This window comes from Choloepus didactylus, chromosome 1, assembly GCF_015220235.1.
Source record: "Choloepus didactylus isolate mChoDid1 chromosome 1, mChoDid1.pri, whole genome shotgun sequence".
Lineage (NCBI taxonomy): Eukaryota > Metazoa > Chordata > Mammalia > Pilosa > Megalonychidae > Choloepus > Choloepus didactylus.
In genome coordinates, this window is record NC_051307.1 from 85273580 (window position 1) to 85294691 (window position 21112).

The window sequence follows — 21112 nt, forward strand, 5'->3', positions numbered from 1 at the left end:
CTATTTTTTTATTGAGTCTTGCAATGTCTTCTTTATGCTCTTCTAGGGTCTTCTTGATATCCTTTGTATTCTGTACTATGGTCTCATTGTTCATCTTTAGTTCTTTGAGTAGCTGCTCTAGGTGCTGTGTCTCCTCTGATCTTTTGATTTCGGTGCTTGGGCTTGGGTTATACATATCGTCTGTTTTTTTTCATATGCTTTATAATTTTCTGTTGTTTTTGGCCTCGTGGCATTTGCTGAACTTGATAGGGTTCTTTTAGGATGTGTAGACCAATTGAAGTCCTTATCTCTAATTTATCAGATCTACAGCTTCGTGGAGTACACTTTCTCTAACTAACCAGCAGGTGGCGTCCACGAGCCACCTGTTCTCCACAAGCCAGTTCTACCCTGCTTAGCCTTTTTGGTGAGTGGGGGAGTGAGTCTTGTGGGGTCCAATTGGTGTACCAAGCTTGCGTGTGTAGTTGGTGTTGCCCACCCTGTATATGGGGCTTGTTTCTGGGCAGTCAGGGAGTGGGGGTGGCTCTAACAATCAAGTCTCCCTGGTGATCCTGGAGTTTTAAAGCTGCTGCAATAGTCTAATCCTTCAGTTCAGTCCTGCCACAGTTTGTCTCTGCCACTGACCCACAAGTCCTTGGTATTGGTGTATGGCTCCTGAGACTTGCAAGTGGGCCCCTCTTCCAGGCCGTGCACCCCCTGGTCCTCTGTGGAGGGATGACTGTGCTATGTCACAGGTGAGTGCCGTCCCCCCAGGGCGGTTCTGGGCTGCTGGGCTGTGTAGGGAGGCTCCCAGTCTGCTGAAATGATGGCTGAATGGGGCTTTGTTAATTCACACTGCTCTACCTTCCCAACTCTGGGACAATCAGCTGAGGTTGCAGGGAAGGCTAATGTCCACGCTGTTATTTGAAGCACTTCCGTCACACTGGGTTGTGTGGGGCAGCTCTGGGCTATGGGGCTGGCGATGGGCAGGAGTGTTTCCTGTCCACCAGGATGATGGCTGTGAGCGGACACCCCCGTTTTCTTGGTAAGTTGTGGTGTTTAGTGAAATTTCTCAGCCACTGGATTATTGCCTTTTGTCTCAGAGCTCTCTTAGTTCTGCTCTTGTCTTGACCTGCCCAAATTGCAAGTCTTTGAAGCTTTCTGTATTGGGAGCTTTCGCTGATCTCAGCAGTTCCACAATTTCATGAGTGTTGTATGAAGTATGCCCAAAGTCAGATTGCTCTGTGGTGTCCAGTCCACGCAGTTCCTGGCTTTCTACCTACTTTCCTGGAGGAGTAACTTCTCTGAAGAAAGGCTGATAGTATCCAGTATACCCTGTCACATGGGAAGGTACATGGCCGGCATCTGCTGATCCTTCTCTCCTGGATTTTGTTGCTTTCAGGTTCTGGCTCTTTCAGTTTCTCTGGGTCCTTGCTTCTGAAATAAGTATTATTATCTTCCTCTCACAGATGAGGAAACCTAGATCCAGAGAAGGAAAGTAATTTACCCTAATTCATACAGTATGTAGCAGAGCCAGGGTTCAAATCTGGTCTTTTGACTACAGGTTAAGTTTTTTGTTTTTTTTGTTTTTTTTTCCCATTCTATTAGCAAGAACTAAGATCTCCCCATGGAAATATGAATGAATACACATTTGAAAAATCCATTTACCAACTTTGTAAAACCCAGTCTGCAAACTTAACCTTTTCCCCCCAAAATGCTCAGGTCAAAACAACAGGATGATTGTTTTCCCTGGGTAGATATTTCCCATAATCCAGTGGCAAAATAGGGCCTGCTTTTAAAACAGTTGATTTATCATGTTGTTTGCTTGGATACATCTATTCTAAAAGTTGAGAGATACCTATAGTTTTAACTTCCTCTCCTGAAACACATCAGTAGAATTTATAAAAAGGAGGGGAAGTTATATGATTTGTGTTTTATCCTCTATCATTAATTCTGTGCAGAGTGTAAAGATATTACCTATATGTTCATTGATCTTCCTTTCCTATGTAGAGGCATAGCTGTGGGTTACCAGGAAAGTCACTTGGTTTGGGTTATTTTTATTTTTTATTTTCTCCCATTATAAGTGTAATACATAATTACTTTAGGAAATATTTAAAATATAGAAAAATAAAAGAATGACTTGTACTTCCATCGCCACTAAAATTTTGTTTCTCAGTTTGCTCATATGTAATATGGGTAAATATTAGAATAATTATATGTCTTACATTGTTGCATAATTATATTAGTAATAATTAACCTTTAAGCATTTATGATGGACCAGGCACCATCCTAAACACTTTAAATGTATTAACACATTTAATACAACTCTATGAGGTTAGTACTATATTTATCCCAATTTTACAGTTAAGGAAACTGAAGTTTAGAGAGTTTAAGTAACTTGTAAAAGGCTACAGAGCTCATTAATGGCTAGTAAAATCATAAATGTGAAAATTATTTTGCAAACTCTAAAATGTAAGTTATTAATATCTCCAACTATAGTTTAGGATTTTTAGTCAACTTAAGGTCAGGTGCACTTTCCATATTTCCTTTCTCCATATAACCCCAGTTACTACATTGATGACTCTAGCAAGGGCCACAAAAGAGAATTCTGTGTCTCTCATCCATTGACAGGACAACTGCTGTGGTGTAAATGGTCCATCAGACTGGCAGAAATATTCATCTGCCTTCCGGATTGAGAATAACGATGCCGACTATCCCTGGCCTCGTCAGTGCTGTGTTATGAACAATCTAAAAGAACCGCTCAACGTGGAGGCCTGCAAACTGGGAGTGCCTGGGTACTATCACAAGCAGGTGAGTCCTCACTTCCCCAAAGAACTGCCAGAAGGTACTTCTGGGATTGTTGAGGAAATTTTTTCCCTCAGTACGGAATTCTGCATCCTTTACCCTAAACCTCTAACTATTTCTTTCTGTGTAAGTAAACTGTGAATGCTAATCTAGGACTAAACCAGAGCGATTCATGTTTAAAAAATTAACAGAACATGAGAACTGCTAGAGCAAAATCCAATTTTGTTTTAGTGAAAACTATCTGTACAATGTACAGAACTGCTATTCAAAAGAGTATTAATATTAAACCAAGATTTGCTCTGTTTTTTTGTTTGTTTGTTTGTTTGTTTTTTGCATAAATTGGAGGAGATGATATGCAAAAGCAACATTTTCCCAGTTCCAAAGCGATAGCAATTGCTGAGGTTAAATGCGGTAATTATATAACCAAATTCTTTATTTGGTGATAATGTAGGCTAGTCTTAATAAAATGTTATATTGGTGATTTGGGCAGGTAGTTGACATACAGATAGTTTTGAAAAAGCATTTCCAGGCTGAAAAGGATAATTGGATGATGATCATGGAAACTAACATTTACTGAGTATTTACTAAATGCCAGGCACTGTTCCAAGTTCTGTAACTATAGTAATTCATTTAATGCTCAAAGGTGGGTACCAGTGTGGTCCTTATTTTACAGATGGGGACTGAGATATAGAGATGCTGGTCCCTTGCCCAAGGTCACACAGCTAGGATATGTTACTTGTCCTCTGATTCAAACCTGAAAAGTCTGGCTCCTGAGCCCAGGCTTAGTCTAAGCTAAGAAAGAAATTGGTAACTTTCCTGGAAAGCCCTGATCCTGTAGTCAGCTCTGACAGGCTGCACATTGAGAAAAGCCAGCTGTGTATCAGTGCCTTAAATAATTGAGAAATATCAGACTTTCTAGTTTTGGCTAAAGAAAACAGACTGCACTTTTAGAATAAAGGACGCAGTGGTACTGATCGTAATATCACACCTGGCAGAGGCCTGGACTATGATTGGTTGCAACAATCTAGAAAAAGGATGTGGGTGTGATACAGGTTATTTTGCAGACGTGTCCAAAGCAACACTCATTTAGTTTTTCAGCAACATTATCTTGGCATTGTTTTAATCAGTTGCTTAGACTGCTATAAAATTAAATTTATTACTTCTAATTACAATTGCAATATAATTATCATTCACACAATTCATAAAATGCTTTTGATATTTCATTATTGGAACTGACCCATGAAAACATTTTCTTGACTGGATTGTAATAGTGTGCAAACTGCATCACCTCTTTGATAGGGACAAAAAAGGATGTTTGCCTTGAGATATTCAGTTTATTTCAAAGCAAAACCTTTCCCTAGCACATATAACATTCTAGTAATAAGAACACACCTAAAATCTCTTCTTTTTCCCAAGTTGAAATACTTGAGATTTGAGGAAATGATAAAAATAAACTCTTCCCTTTCATTCTCTCCAGGGACCCCCAGCTGTTTTGACAATCTTCTTACACCCTCCCTTGCAATTCCTTGTCCTTGTCTGTCCTTAACATCTCCCCCTCCACTCCCACCAGCTACAGCACAACTTCAAACTCATTGTCACCCAACTCCACTCCCTCACCAACTTCATAAACCCCTGAAATTCTTCTGTCTGTTCCCAATGCCCTGTACTCCTACATTCTCAATCTCACTTATTTTTCACCCTCAACATAATCTCTTATCTACTAATCCTTTCTGATTCTCTTACCCCGGTTCCCCAATCCCCCACACACCACCATTCCCTCTGTGTTAAGGGTGCTGCTAATCCCCTGTAACAGTACTATTCCACAGAGCAAACTATGCTGCCCCAGTAGCAAATGCACTTTACTTCTATAATTGCATTTAAACCCTGAACTATATTATAATGACTTGTTCACATCTGTCTTTTCTATGTCTCCATAAGGACTGTGCATTACCCAGTTCTCTATCTTCAGCACTTAGCATAATGCCTGGCACAAAGCAGGCATCCACTTCCTGCCACCACCCCGGTTCACCATCTCTTGCTCCAGATGACAATAATAGCCTCCTAACTGGTCTCCCTGAGGCCTGAGTCCACCCTTGACACCTCCTAATCTTAACCCAGTGCTGGAGAAATCCTTGAACAACATCAGATCACCTCACAACCCTGCTGAAAAGCTTGCAACAGGCTTCCATCTCCCTTGAAATTTATAAGGATCTCTTTCACCACATAGATGGAGAAGGATGATGGGGGAGAAATCAAGGCATAGCAAAGGCAGGGCACGTCAGCGGACTAACCTTTGACCAGGGCAGATTGTAAAGGACAGAACCTCAAATGGCCACCTCTGGCTACTGGACAGAAACTACACTTCAAGGTCAGCCCTTCTAGGACCAGAACCACTTTTATTTAAAAACAAATAAGAAAGTAACTGTCCTCACAAACATCACCAATAAATCTTTTGGGAGGGAATAAAAATCAAGCTTTAGTAAGAATAGTTTACATTGTCCACCTATGCTAAAATAGCAGCCCCCTTTTTAGATTGAGTGATAGATACAAATAAACGTGATACAGAATATCTTCTTCTGTATCAGAGAGTTACTTATATTCCCTCAGGAAAGCATTGTTAGTAATTGGCTGTCCAAAGGGGCTCTGGAAATATTCTGGTTATGTTACACTGACTTTGGAATGGCATTTATTCAAAACAAAGTCTGTTTTCCCACAAATCTCTTAAACCTTTGTTTTCCAGTTCTTTTCACACCAATTTGGAATCCCTCACTCTTCCAGGGCTGCTATGAACTGATTTCTGGACCAATGAACCGACATGCCTGGGGGGTTGCCTGGTTTGGATTTGCCATTCTCTGCTGGACTGTGAGTATCTCCGGGCGCATTTTATTTCTGAAAGGTTGATAAGGAGAAACTTTGAGACCTTGGACCTGAAGATTATTCAGGAAATTCTGACACTAAAGAAGACAGTGGATTCCCTTGAGAGGTAGGGAGTTAACGTCCCCAACCAGAGAAAGGATGAGCCCTACTAACCAGCTCCTCCATGTGGCTGACTGGGAGCAGTACTCTGCTGCAATGTGTGTCAACAGGCTGGGAGCCAGTTGCTTTTCGTATTCCCAGTGCATAGTATAGCACATGGTAAGTGCTCAACAATGAGGTGAATAAATGAGAGATGATAACAAGGAACTTTCTATTAATGCCATTCTAGCTGGAACTGTGGGATAATGTTAAAGACTTTTGAGGAACTTGGGATCCCAGACCACTTGTGACTCATAATTCTAGATTCTAACTCTATGAGTTTGCTTACTATGTTTAGGTCTTTGATCCATTTTTAATTAGCTTTTGTATAAGGTGTGAGGTAGGGTTCCTCTTTCATTCTTTTGGATATGAATCTGAAATTCTCCCAGTACCATTTGTTGAAGAGACTATTCTGTCCCAGTTAGGTGGACTTGACAGCCTTGTCAAAGAGCAACTGGCCATAGATATGCAGGTCTATTTTCTGCACTTTCAATTCTTTTCCATTGGTCAGTGTATCTTTTTGTGCCAGCGTCATGCTGTTTTGACCACCATAGCTATGGAATATGCTTTAAAGTCAGGAAGTGCTAGTCTTCCAACTTCATTCTTCTTTTTTGATATGTTTTTGGCTATTTGTGGTCCCTTACCCTTCCAAATAAATTTGATAATTGACTTCTCCAATTCAGCAGAGTAGGCTGCTGGAATTTTTATTTGGATTGCATTGAATATGTAAGTCAATTTGGATAGAGTTGACATCTTCCCAATATTTAGTCTTCAATTCATGAACACAGAATGCCCTTCAATTTATTTAGATAATCTTTGATTTCTTTAAGCAATGTTTCATAGTTTTGTGTACAGAACCTTATGTTCTTGCTAAAATTTATTCCTAGATATTTGATTCTTCTAGCTATTGTAAATGACATTTTTTTTCTTGATTTCTTCCTCAGATTGCTCATTATTAGTGCATGGAAACACTACTGATTTTTGTGTGTTGATCTTGTATCCTTTCACTTTGCTGAGCTCATTTATTAGCTCTAATAGCTTACTTGTAGATTATTCGGGATTTTCTAAGTATAGGATCATGTCATCTACAAATAGTGAAAGTTTTACTTCTTCCTTTCCAACTTGGATGTTCTTTCTTTTTCTTGCCTAACTGCTCTAGCTAGAACATCTAGCACAATGTTGAATAACAGTGGTGACAGTGCATATCCTTGTCTTGTTCCAGAACTTAGAGGGAAAGATTTCAGTCTTTCACCACTGAGTACGATGTTAGCTGTGGATTATTTATATATGCCCTCAATGATGTTGAAGAAGCTTCCTTCTATTCCCACCTCTTGAAGTGATTTTATCAAGAAAGGATGCTGAATGTTGTCAAATGCCTTTTCTGCATCAATTGAGATGATCTTGTGGTTTTTTCCCCTTGGATTTGTTAATGTGATGTATTACATTAATTGATTTTCTTGTGTTGAACCACCCTTGTATGCCTGGGACAAAATCCACTTAATCATAGTGTATAATTCTTTTGTTGTGTTGTTGGATTCAATTTGAAGTATTTTGTTGAGGATTTTTCAGGATTTTTGCATCTATGTTCATTATAGAAATTGGTCTATAATTTTTTTTTTTTCTTGTAGTATCTTTATCTGGCTTTGGTATTCAGGTAATGTTGGCTTCATAGAATGAGTTAGGTAGTGTTTCTTCCTCTTCACTTTTTTGGAAGAGTTTGAGCAGGATTGATATTAATTCTTCTTGGAATGATTGGTAGAATTCACCTGTAAAGCCATCTGGTACTGAACTTTTCTTTTTTGGGAGGTTTTTGGTGGCTGATTCAGTTGCTTTACTTGTAATTGGTCTGTTGAGGTCTTCTATTTCTTCTACAGTCAGTGTAAGTTTTTTGTGTTTTTCTACGAATTTGTTCATTTCATCTAAATTTTCTAATTTGTTGGCATACAATTGTTCATAGTATCCTCCTAAGGTCCTTTTTTTATTTCTGTGAGGTCAGTAGTAATGCCCCACCTCTCATTTCTGATTTTATTTTTTTGCATCTTCTCTTTTTTTTCAGTGTCAGTCTAGCTAAGGGTCTGTCAATTTTATTGATTCTTCTGATTTGCTAAAGTTACCAAAATGTAATATACAAGAAATGGATTGGCTTTTATAATGGGGACATCTTAGGTTACAAATTTACAGTTCTAAGACCATAAAAGTGCCCAAACTAAGGCATCAACAAGAGGATACCTTCACTGAAGAAAGACTGATGGTGTCTAGAACACATTTGTCAGCTGGGAAGACATGTGGCTGCCATCTGCTGTTCCTTTGCTCCCAGGTTGTGTTGCTCTCAGCTTCTGATTCCAGTGGCTTTTTCTTTAACTATCTGTGGGTTCTCAGCTCCTCTGGGACAAACTTGGGGCTTCATATCTTAGCTTAGCATCTTCAAACGTCTTTCTGTCTGCATCTCCAAGTGTCCGGGTCTCTGTCAGCTCTGAGTTCTCTCTGTCTCCCTGAGCTCTCTTAAGGACTCCAGTAAACTAATTAAGACCCACCTTGAATGGATGAGGTCAAATCTCCGTGGAAATAATCTAATCAAACTGTCCTACCCACAAAAGATCTGCCCCCACAAGATTGGATTAAAAGAACATGGCTTTTCTGGGGTCCATAATAGATTCAAACAACCATGGTGATCTTCTCAAAGAACCAATTTTTGGTTTTGTTGATCCTCTCTATTGACTTTTATTCTCAATTTAATTTATTACTGTTCCAATCTTTGTTATTTCTTTCCCTTTGCTTCTTTTGGGATTAGTTTGCTGTTCTTTTTCTAGTTCCTCCAAGTGTGCAGTTAGGTCTTTGATTTTAGCTCTTTCTTCTTTTTTAACGTAGGTGTTCAGGCCTATACATTTCCCTCTCAGCACTGCCTTTGCTGCATCCCAAATGTTTTGATATGTTGTGTTCTTGTTTTCATTCATCTCAAGATATTTACTTAATTCTCTTACAATTTCCTTTTTGACCCACTGATTTTTTAAGAGTATGTTATTTAACTTCCATACGTTTGTGAATTTTCCAGTTCTCTGCCTGTTATTGATTTCCAGCTTCATTCCGTTAGGGGCAGAGAAAGTGTTTTGTATAAGTTCAATCTTTTTAAATTTATTGAGACCTATTTTGTGACCCAGCATGTGGCCTATCCTAGGGAATAACCCATGAGCACTTGAGAGCAATGTATACCCTGCTGTTTGGGGAAACAACATTCTGTGTGTGTCTGTTAGGACTAGTTCATTTATCACATTATTCAAGTTCTCTATTTCCTTATTGATACTCTGTCTAGATGTTCCATAATGATGAGAGTGGTGTATTGAAGTCTCCAACTATTGTTGAAGAGACATCTATCTCTCCCTTAAGTTTTGCCAGTGTTTGTTTCATGTATTTTGGGGCACCTTAGTTAAGTGCATAAATATTTATGATTGTTATTTCTTCTTGGTGGATTGCCCTTTTATTAATAGATAGTGTCCTTCTTTATCTCATTTTAAAGTTTTGCATTTAAAGTCTATTTTGTTGGATTTTAGTTTAGGTACCCCGGCTCATTTTGGTTACTGTTTATATGGAATATCTTTTTCCAACCTTCATTTCAACCTATTCATGTCTTTGGGTCTAAGGTGAGTCTCTTGTAGACAGCATATAGAGGGATCATATTTTTTATCCATTCTTCCAATCTGTGTCTTTTGATTGGTGAGTTTAATCCATTAATATTCAATGTTATTACTGTAACATCAGTACTTACATCAACCATTTTATCCTTTGGCTTTTATGTGGCATATCATATTTTTGTCTCTCTTTTTACCCTTTTAGTTACCCTCACTGATAATCTTTATTTCTACACTCTTCTTCAAGCCACTCTCTCCTGTCTTTTCCTTTCAGCCTGCAGAACTTTAGTATTTCTTGTAGGGCTGGTCTCTTTTTTATTAACTCTCTCAGTTTCTGTTTATCTGTGAATATTTTAAACTCTCCCTCATCTTTGTATGACAGTTTTTCTGGATAAAGAGTTCTTGGCTGGCAGTTTTTCTCTTTCAGGACCTCAGATATATCATACACTACCTTCATGATTCCATGGTTTCTAATGAGAAATCAACACAGTCTTATTGAGCATTCCATGTATGTGATGAATCACATTTCTCTTGCTGCTTTCAAAATTCTCTCTTTATCTTTGGCATTTAACATTCTGATTAGTACATGTTTTAAAATAGGTCTATTAGGTTTTATTCTGTTTGCAGTATGTTGTGCCTCTTGGACATGTATATTTATGTGTTTCATAAGAGTTGGGAAGTTTTCAGCCATTATTTCTTCAAGTATTCTTTCCCAGGACATGTATGTTTTTGCATTTTGTGCTGTCATTCAGTTCCCTGAGACCTTGCTCAATTTTTTCCATTCTTCACTCTATCCATTCATCTGTGTGTTCAATTTCAGATTCCTATCTTCTAGTTCACTGATCCTTTCTTCTGCTTGTTCAAATATGCTATTGTATGCTTCTAGTGTATTTTTAATCTCTTCTATTGTGACTTTCATTCACATAAATTCTGTTTTTTTATTTGCATGTTTTCAAATTCTTCTTATGCTCACTCAGTGTTTTCTTAATATTCATTATCTCTTTAACCATATTTTCCTTCATCTCTTTGAATTAATTTAGGAGATTTGTTTGAACATCTTTGATTAGTTGTTCCAAATTCTGTGTCTTCTCTGAATTTCTAATTTGTTCTGTTGACTAGGCCTTATCTTCCTGTTTCTTAGTATGGCTTGTAATTTTTGCTGATGCCCAGGCATCTGATTTTCTTGATGAGGTTACTCTGGTGGTTAGTTTCTTTCTCTTGCCTGGGGTTTTATTGTTGATTGGGTTTGGGTTAAGTCTCTTCTTTGACCCTAGGTTCAACTTATTCTAGATCTTTAGATTTGCCATGTGTAACTGATCAAAACAGGGCCAGAGGCCCATGAAGGGACACAGACCAGTTCCAAATGGCCCTGGGGAGAGGATCAAGAAAGATGCCAAAATCCATTTTTTTGTAGTCTTCCCAAAGCTGCCCTTTCCTGGTCTTCCCAGCAAGTGGTGCTCTTTGGCAAACTATTCCCTGCAGTCTGCAGGAGGGAATGTGTTTTTTCAACCTCCACAGCCTCCACTCCTGGCAGAGGCATTGTTACAACAATGTCCATGGGAACCCCTGTCAGGGCAGGCTATAACCACAATTCAGAGCCAGGACCCACATTCCAAATTCATTGATCAGAAGCCACACTCAGCCCTTGACCATGCTACCCTCCCTTTTCCCAAGGAAGAAGACCTCCATGCCCCTCTCTGTCCACAGCAGCCAGCTACAGATGGTACCCAAGGCTGCTTGCCTCAAGGGTGGGTGATGGGTACTGGTTATGCTGTGGAGCAATTCACTCACAGTTTATTTGCTGCAGCTTCTCACTCTCCCCATTCTGCTCTTTCCTGGAAGCTGTTCTGTGCTCCCCTGGCCTCTGGAGGCCCAGAACCATTGTTTCAGAAGTTTCTGCCTGTCCACTAGCTGTTTTTAGAAGAGGAGTGTTTCCTGTAGCTCCCTACCCTGCCATCTTCCCTGGACACTCTCTTCAAATGCTTTTAATCTTAAAACTCCAAAACAGTAGCTAGGTAGGTAGCCATCTCCCATCTTACGAGGAATAGAGAAATTCAATAGATTTCCCAAGAATCGTGCTTCAGAAGAGCTCTTGTGCATGTCTAATGCACTACTATTTACAAAGGGCTTTCACGTACTGGTTAATAAGACAAATTCTGAAGCAGGCTACCTGGATTTGTGTCCCAGCTTCACCACTTACGAGTTCTGTGACCTTGGGTAAGTTACTTATCTTCTCTGTGCCTCAGTTTCTCCAGAGGGTTTTGTAAGGATTAGATTAAGTTATATTTTTAGCACTCAGAACAGGGCCTGACACATTGTAAGTTTCTTAATAAATATTTGTTATTATTATTTTATTATCTCATTTAGTCCTCCAGCTCTGGGGTGTGAAGAGAAGGTGCTATTATTTTACAGATATGGAAACTGAGGTTCAGGAAAGTTAACCTACTTGTCTGAGGTTGCCCAGAGTAAGCCACAGATCTGCAACAAAACCCAGATATTCTAACCTCTTGCCTAAGACAGATATCTTAAGTTCTCTGGTGTTCTTCAGGGGCAGCTGTTTCAGGTCACAAATATTTTAGGAAAAAGGGGGAGTTTACTAGGAGAGGTTCAATACCAGAAGCAAGAAACTCATACCCCAAATAATACATACTAGAAATAGGAATATGAGGGAAGGTGATTAACCCTGATGGGAGGAAGAAGGAATTTTCCTATATGGCTAGTTTGGCACACAAGTAAGAAGAGCAACCCAAGAAGACAGGGAGTCCAGAGGGAGACAGGGGTGAGAAGGTGGAGAATGAGGCAGCTGCCTCTGAGTGGCAGGTTTCAAATGATGCTTTAGGGCAGGCTGGACTCAGTATTAGCTCTGTCCCTGTGATGTTACTTAAGGCAAGGTTACTTTTAAAATCTAGTATCATCTAAGCCTAAATGAACCTAATATAATTTTCTTTCCAAGGACAAGATAAAATAATTCCTAACGTATATTTCTTTTTTTCTTTTTCTTTTCTTTCTTTTTTTTTTTTTTTTTTTTTTGGTCATGTTTATTCTAGTTTTGGGTTCTCCTGGGTACCATGTTCTACTGGAGCAGAATTGAATATTGAGAATAAAGTGTCACCACCGTACCTAACCTTCCCCCAGGGACACTCTGGATTTGGTGCTGGAACTGGTTATCCCCTAATATTCTACATTTATATTCTACAATAACAGGCATTTCTTATTCAAACTGCCAGGTCAGGTGCTATGGAGTGCTTTTAGGTTCTTAGGCTCTTGAAAGTCTCACTACTGGTGTTTTCATCCTGGTCTGGGATACAATATTTTTGTAGACTGTGGAAAAGTGAGTATTTGGAAATGAAATATATAATAAATTGTCCCATCCCTGTTTATTTTTAATTTGGGGGTGAAAAGACATTCAAAGCTACCTGTGTTATCACAGCAAGCCCAGTCTATGTTTGGATGACAAATCTGCCTGTGTTATCTCACTGAAAAAAAAAAACCTTCAAAAGCTTTCATTTATCTCAGTATTGTCCAGGTGAAGAAAACAGGAAAAGGTTGCTGAAATGTACCTTTTATCTTTTGATCTACTGTGGCTTCCATCTACAGAGACTCAAATGATTTTCTTAATGCCACCTATAGATCCCTTCATTCTCCAGGACAATCCCCAATCTTGAGTTAACAGTGGTTGAAATTTCCTCTTGTACCTTGCAGAGTGATAATGTGTTTAGTAACCTCAATTTTCCCATTAATTAAAAGTGTGTGGCCTTTGTGGAGCAGGGTAGAGCCTGTTTTCTGTTTACTCAGTCTTTGCCCTGAATGGCCTCAACTTGAAATGCTTTCAAACGGGATATAGCAAACTAGCTAGTAAGAATGGGTGATTTATGAGGATTTTTGTTTACTGTCAAAATGTTTCTCTTCTGATCTATGTTTCCATTTGTGGTCCTATAGCTCAAAATTTGTCTAGCCTTATAAATAAAGAGGGCTTTACAAGATTTTCATTTTCTTTTGTTTTTATCATTGTCAGAATTGGTCATATGTGAGTCTAAAAAAATGGATTTTCCAACAGAAGAACCTAGTAGGCTCATGGAAATTAAAGCTCAGGAGATAGAAAATGCATACACAGGTGTGGTTTCCTGCTTGGTACCAAGTAATCCTGTTGTACAGTTAAATGACTGGAACTTGTCCATTTACTTTATTTTTCGCTCCTGCCTACACTTTCTCTATAAGTGATGATGGAGCTGCTTCTCCTCAAATCCTTTTCCTCCTGCACTTTGAAGCAAGGGAAACATCTCTGACCCCAATTGTAGAACTGTGTTCCCTGTGAAGGAAACATACCCATCACTTTAGGGTCCTTCCCCCAGCAGACTTAGATGTGTGAACACTCACCCCATCACCCCCCACAACCACCATCAGCTTCTTGCAAGTTAGGCTGAGCACTGCGGCAGAGGAGGGATACAGAGCTGAGAACACACCTCTCCACTGCACTTCTGTGTAAGCTGGGGCAGGGTGCTGATCACCTATTCTCAGGTTAGGGCCCAAAGGCTCATATCCTGAGACAGCAAAACCAGCCTGCCCCTCCCCTACCTCACCGTGGCTCTCCAGGACAGGCGTTGAGGTACTGACCTCACAAAAGATAAATGACACCTAACCTTGGCTGAGAAGATTCTTCCCTCTGGTCTTTTAGAAGAGGGAAAAAGAGATGAAGGAGCATACCCTTGGCAAAGCTTAGAAACAGCCACTCTCCAACCTCTCTTTCTATACTCTCTCATGCATTCTAGTACCTCATTCTTCCACTGGCTGCGCAAATCCAACCTCAAACCAACTCCTGTCTTCCCCCCATGCTCCCAAATTCTCTCTTTATAAAAAATTCCATTTTCCTTGTGATTTGATCTCAGGTAGGCTAAGGGAAAGCCTTTTTGTAAACCAATTCATAGTGGGTGACAATTAGCCCCCACTCTTCATCTTCTCTGTAGATTTTTCCTTGATAACTGAATTGATCTCTAGTTGGTGAAATACAACACAGCAGCTGTAACAAGATGGAGCTGTTGTGGGGCAAGATAGTCCACATGCTGCTTCTTAAATCTTACTACCTGCCTATCCTAGCAAGAAGGCACTAAGGAGGGAAAGGACCTTCAGTTAGCCACTGCTCCCAGTCCTTTTTCCAACCAGCTTCCTACCTGGAGCCTCACCCTCATCCTTCATAGAAGGAGCAAGTTCCCCTGGAGAGGGTGAGGGGGGTGGGCAGCTCTGAACCGAGGTGTTTTGGTTTGCTGAATCTGCTGGAATGCAATATACCAGAAATGGGTTGGCTTTCAGAATGGAAATTCATTAGCTTACAAATTTACAGTTCTAAGGCCATGAAAATGCCCAAATTAAAGCATCAGTAAGATGATATCTTCTCTGAAGAAAGGCTTCCAGCATCTGGGACACCCCCGTCACATGGGAAGGAACATGGCTGGTGTCTGCTGGTCCTTCTCTCCCAGGTTTTGTTGCTTTCAGTTTCTGGTTCAAGTGGCTTCCTCTCTGAGCTTCTTTGGGTCCTCTCAGCTTCTCCAGGCTTTTCCCTATGCGCTTCTCCTAATTTCATCTCTTAGAAAGGACCCCAGTAAAAGGATTAAGACCCACTGTGGGGCAACTCCTCAGTTGAAATAACCTAATCAGAAGGTCCCACCTACAATGGCTCTGCACCCACAGGAATGGATTAAAAGAACATGGTCTTTTCTGGGATATATAACAGCTTCAAACCACCACACCAGGTATTCAAAGAAGACATACCTTTTAGCTGAGAGAGAATCCAGGCCTGAGGATCCCCCTGCAGAAACTGTCCAGCAACCCAGAACTCTTGAGCTTATCGCTACAGGGGTCTCCAGGTTAACTTCAGGGCAGTTTCTTCTCTACCCTGTTCTATCCCCTCCACCTTCCCTGAAGCCCAACCTTCCCCCTCTTCTTTCTGTCTCCTGGGACTGGAAGTGGAGCTCACTGTGAGCCCTGGGCCCCAAGCCACTACTCAGTGGGAGACCCACGGACACACCCTCTGCAGCCATCTACCAGCCCTCGCCTATTTCCCCATTCCTTACCCCTCTCTCCTACTTCCTCTTCTATTGTGTGACAATATTTCCGTCTATTTCCATTCCTCAGCCTATGGGACATATTAACTCTAATGAAAAGGCCCAGCCAGAGCTTAAACCCAGAAACCTGGAACAAGCAGCCCCAGATTCTAATCAAGTCAGGAATTCTCAATGCCCCGTCTCCCTCCCCGCAAAGTAGATAAATACCACTCTTAAACAGTAAAGATTGGTCTCTCTTCTCCAATGCAAAGTGGGGCCTGGAGAGTTGGCATCCCCCAACCCTAATTAGAGCAGTTTTGGCCACCCTGGGAGACTAGCCACAATGGGATCTCTTCCCCTGCTCTTTTGTACCCTTTGTGCTGCATAAGTAATAAAGTGGTCATTTGCTGAAATGTTCTGTTGTGCACTAGACTTGTGTTCCCATAAATCACCATGTAGCCACTTATTTCACACCAGCCTTATCAAAGTCACCTCCACCACCATCAGATTGGGGAGGGGAAGGAGATTGGGGCAAGAGCTTGGCTCTGGGTACCTGGCAGGTTGCTGGGCTCCACGGGCAGGAGAGACAAAGTAGTCATGCCTGCTTATCAAGAAGGCAAAGAAAAATTACTACCTAACATCAAAAATGCATCAGACTAGGCCTAGGGTAAAGTTTACCTGATTGCAACACCAGGCAGGTCATCACCTTCTCTCAGTTGACCAGTTCCCTCCTGGTAGCTACTCAGGTTCCTTGCAGGCTGCTTACACTTACCATTAGAAAGCCCACTGCTCATTCTACTGTTATATTTGTCATTTCTGTAACTTTTTATTTTCCTACATCAGGTGAAACAGACAGGAACTGCTCCTATTTTAAGCAGCAAATCAGATACCTTCTGACTACCCGCAAGTAAGAGAAGTAATAAGAATAGTAATGTGAATTTGACTATTCTTCTCTCAAGCCCCCTCTCCCATCAGTCTGATTGAAGGCAGCCAGCGCTGTGGTTGAGGAATTGGACACTGACCTGGTTTCTCGTGTCTATTGACTGAACAATTTTACCTTTCTCCTTCTGGATCCAATATTTCTTCTAGTTTCCCTTCCCTGCTTTGCCTTACCCGTATCCTCAGTTCTGATAAGTGAGACTAAATCAAAGAAGAAACCCAGAGGAGAGCAGCTGTAGGCTAGAGTTTGCCTTCCCGTGTGTGACATTTTTATCATACAGCTCTAGTGGCGACATCCAATGAGGAGATCCAAAAACATCTTGGAAAAAAGGCAACAGTGCTCAGAAATACGTAACCCTCAGAATCTTCTCCAACCAACTTACCCAATTCACTATACGCATCTTTGAAGGAGACAAATAGCCAAATCAATCCTGGGAAGAAAAAGAAAGGGCGCTATCACACCCTAATATCTAGTGGTCTCTACCTCAATTTCCTCTTGAAAAAGAAAAAAAAAAGAGCAACCCCTGACCTCAGAAGCTGGCCTTGTGCTCACAGCAAGGCCATGTTTTTTCTCCTTTTAAAAACATAAAAAATCTCAAAGAACACCAACCTCAGACAAGGTCACTCTCAGAACGATAAAATGAGACAAAACAAGACCTTTTCATAATTTTGTCTGAGCACAGACAAAAACAAAGTTTACTGTGCCATCCACAAAATACCAAACACCCCCTCTTGGCCAAAATAAGCAACTGCTCCTTCTTTAACAATTACAGCTTTATCTTCATGCTAGTCTGTAGATAAGATTTTTTTGAGATACCCAAGTATAGAATTGTCCCCACTCTCTGACAGCATCCAATCTAGACCCTCCCCCAAATCACCCAACCAAAGCCCAACACTGTAATAAGTTCTCTCTTTTACCTTTCCACTGGGACACCCATATCCCCATGCTGTGTGTTCTCCCTCACTGTCATGAGTCATATCCCCAACTTATTTAACTATAGGTGTGTTCTTGATGGTCTTCCAACACCCAGCCTTATTTCTTCTGTCTATTCATTGGTTTATTTATTTACCTATTATCACAGTAAATTGAGAACATGAATTTTCGAGTCCGATACCTGGCTCCAAATCCCAGCTCTGCATTACCTCTTGGAGCCTGCTTCAGGAAAATAGGTCTATCCTTACATAGGACTGGGAAGATTCAATAAGATTTGTAAAGTTTGCATCTGAATGACTAACAGTCTGTAAGAGGTACCCAACAGAAAGTTATTACCATAAATCTGGACTGAAGAATGTTTGGCCCATAATCCCTGGCTACACAGAAACTAATGCCACGTTGCTCCAATGTATTGCAATAAGCTCGATGACGAAATATATTGTGGCTACGACTTCCTGGCCATCAAACAATAGCTATGAGTAATAGCTTTTCTGAGAAACTGCTACTCGATAGATGAATGTACCAGGGTCATCAAGATAAGGCATTTTAATTGATATGGCTTCAAGTACTCTATTATTTCTAGAAGTCCTAGCTACCAATGAGATTTCTTCCCTCACTACTATCACAAGGAAACCTCCTAATCTCCTGGAGGGAAAACACAATATTAGAGTCAAGAAACACCCTGGGAAGTTAGTTAACTTGAATCTGTTTTCTCATTTGAAGGACATACATGCTTACAGGATTATAAAGCAAGTTAAAATGAAACAGTACAGGGAAACTGACTGATAGAGAGCAAGCATTCAATTACTGGTAATTCCTTTATTGCCCCACCCTTCATCAATCTCTCCTTCAAGCCCCAAAATTACACACACACATGCATGTGCAAAGTTTCAGTATTATTTGAATTTTCAACTTCAACAATTGTTAATGGAACAATACAGCCTCTGCCTGTCCAGGCTGCTCCCCAGAAATGGGCTCCAGCAGCTCCTTTGTGCACACTTGAGACTTATCAGGCCCTCTCAGCAGGTTTAAAATAGTCATTATTGCACTTAAAACCAATGAAGGGGGCAATAGCTTAAGATATCTAAGGTACTAATGGATAGATTAAGTCTTGGAATGTGATTAGCAAAAGCGAGCTTATGAAAGTTATGGATTGAATTGTGTCCCCTCAAAAGATATGCTCAAGTCCTAATCCCCAGTCCAGTGAATAAGATCCTATTTGGAAATAGGATCTTTGAAGATTTTATTAGTTAGGATGTGGCCGAACTGGATTTGGTTGAACCCTAAACCAATATGACCTGTATCCTTATAAGGAGAGGAAATTTGTACAGAGCAAGAGAGAGATGACCGTGTGTGGGAGGCAGAGAGAGTTATGCTGCCACGAGCCAGGTAGCACCACGGAGTGCCGACCACCCTCCAGAAGCTGGGAGAGAAGCAAGGAAGGATTCTCCCCTTTAAGAGGAAGCAGCCGACACCTTGACTTTGGACTTCCAGGCTCCAGAACCGTGAGAGCAAACATTTCTGTTGTTTAGGCCAATGAATCCATGTTCCTTTGTCACAGCAGTCCATGCAGTTAAACTGAGACACTGAATAGCCTTCATCTTGTGGGGAAGGTTAATGGCTTTAGTTGGAAATATATATACATATATAGGACTTGGGGGAAGTGGAGGTTTTATGTCTGGTAAAAAAAGTCTTTCCTCTCCCCAAGAGGCCACTGGAGTGTTTGGGGCCACCCTCAGGAAACCTGCCCAACGGTGCTTGCATGGAAGTGAGAGAACTAAGGGTAGAAAACCCGGGGGGGGGGGGGGGGTGGATCTAGAAGAAAGTTCAAAGAGATCAGATGAGAATGGAAATGTATTTCTTTAGGTCCAGAAGATAAACTTCACAAGAGCTAGAAAAGGGCTATAGATTCAGGAAAACTACCTCAAGGAATCAGAGAAACCCAGCTGAAGGCAACATGGTGCAATGGTCTTAAAGTCAGAAGACCTGAGTTTGCCATTTTCTGCTGGGGGATTTCTGTCAAGTCACCCTCTTTTTCTGGATCTCCACTTCCTTGTCTATCCTACCTATCTCGAGAGTGAGGACCAATAAAGAGTCTGTAAAAACAATGCAAACTGTAGGGCGCTTTAGAAATGTGTGCAAGTGTGAGTAAAAGAAAAATCAATAAAAACTTTAAAGTAGCACACTCTGTCAGATATTGACATCTCAATGGTCTGCACCCATATAATGCTTTAGTAATTATAATAGACATAACTGTCAATACTCAAAAAAGCTTCCCCTCTTTGTGCCAATTGACTGAAAAACACACAGGGCAGAAACAGGGGAGTGCAATCCAGCTGTGAGGCTGATAAGGGAAGATGGCAGCAATTAGCAAGCAGCACTGCGCGCCTACCACCAGTCATGGGGCCTTCAGAAACCAGTGCAGGTGAAGTGGCTTAGGGGTGGCATGAAGGTCTAACAAAAGTATCTCCCATCTCAACAAGTCCATAAGTCACTTAATGATGTGTACATTATCTTACCTGAAGAAAAGTTAATAGGCATAGCTCAGTGGGTCCCAACATTTAAAAACACACACCATCTAGTTACTAGCCAAAAACACAGGAAGCGTCCACATGGTGGTAGCTATTTTTCCATTGATTTAAGAAATTGATTTCCCAAATATGGATCCTCAGATTCACAGTACACACCATCCCCTTCATTCAACCTTTCCCACCACAATCAGGGACCCAGACCCAGTCTCCAAACTGGGGACCCCTGGCATAAGCTGTTGGCAAATATAATTGTGACAGTTCAGTCTGCATTAATTTATAATTAAGAAAATTGGGGCAGAATGCTAGAGAAAGGTTCTGCAAAAAAGAGAAGGGAGAGAGAGAGGGAAAGACGGACTTAACATATTACAGCCCCCTTATCCTTCCTCTTGAGAATGAAATTCCTTTAGAAAGCTCAGGGAGGAGGGGCAGTACAAGATATGAAAACCACGATTATTTCTTTGTTAAACAAAGAAAAAGCACAGCTTCTATTTGTCCCTGATAAGCTAAGGGAAATCAGGTCAGCACTGGGTAAACCTGTGATGTCTGTAAAATGTTAAGTTCCTTTCAATTCTCCTTCCCTACTTGGGAGGTGTTGACTCATCTTTCTTGTGAGCCCCAAACCCTCCTATGCCCTATCTGTTTGGGAAGAATTAGATATTATTTACACATTATTTGCTGGCACTCATTCACATTAGAGTTCAGATGTTAAAGCGTCATACAATAATGATGGATCCTGGGACGGCTGCATAACAGTGTTTAAGAACATCCATATTCATGTTATGTATGTGTCCATTTTCCCATAGTTCTGTCCTGACCCAGTATGCATCTCCTACTGCCTTCCTTTGATTATCTCCCCACACACCCTGCCCTCTCCAGGAAGCTCAGTACTGGTGGCTTCCCTGCTAAACCATTTCCACTGTCCAAATCTGTACCCTGGCCCCACTGTGCTTCCAAAGCAAAGGCTTCCCGAGCCCTTGGAAACTGGATTCTCTGCCCTGGGCCCCTAAAAAGCTAGCTCCACTCCTTCCTGCCCTATTCCTCTGTCTGCCCCTGAGGCCAACCCTGCTAGTCCTACTATTGATTATGTGGAGGTCGTACATAGGAAGAAAAGAGGAAAGAAATAGAAGTATGAAACACAGAGGAAGTGGGTGAGTTTTTGTTTTTGTTAAGACGTTTAGATTTATGGATACTGAAATGAATACCCTTGAATGCCACAAACAACTGTAAAAAACAAGACTGAACACCCAA

General features: G+C 40.8%; 1 protein-coding gene across 3 annotated transcripts in view; it reads left to right on the forward strand.

Annotated features, from left to right (window-relative positions):
* The window catches only part of UPK1B (uroplakin 1B), a 41304-nt gene extending 27899 nt beyond the window's left edge, over positions 1 to 13405 (forward strand). For all 3 annotated transcript variants that reach the window (XM_037839599.1, XM_037839569.1, XM_037839628.1), the window contains exons 6-8: positions 2608 to 2787; positions 5560 to 5643; positions 12470 to 13405. In XM_037839599.1, coding sequence (XP_037695527.1) covers positions 2608 to 2787; positions 5560 to 5643; positions 12470 to 12520 — 315 coding nt within the window. In that variant the 3' untranslated portion in view covers positions 12521 to 13405. The remainder of the gene's footprint in view (positions 1 to 2607; positions 2788 to 5559; positions 5644 to 12469) is intronic.
* The last annotated feature ends 7707 nt before the right edge of the window (positions 13406 to 21112 follow it).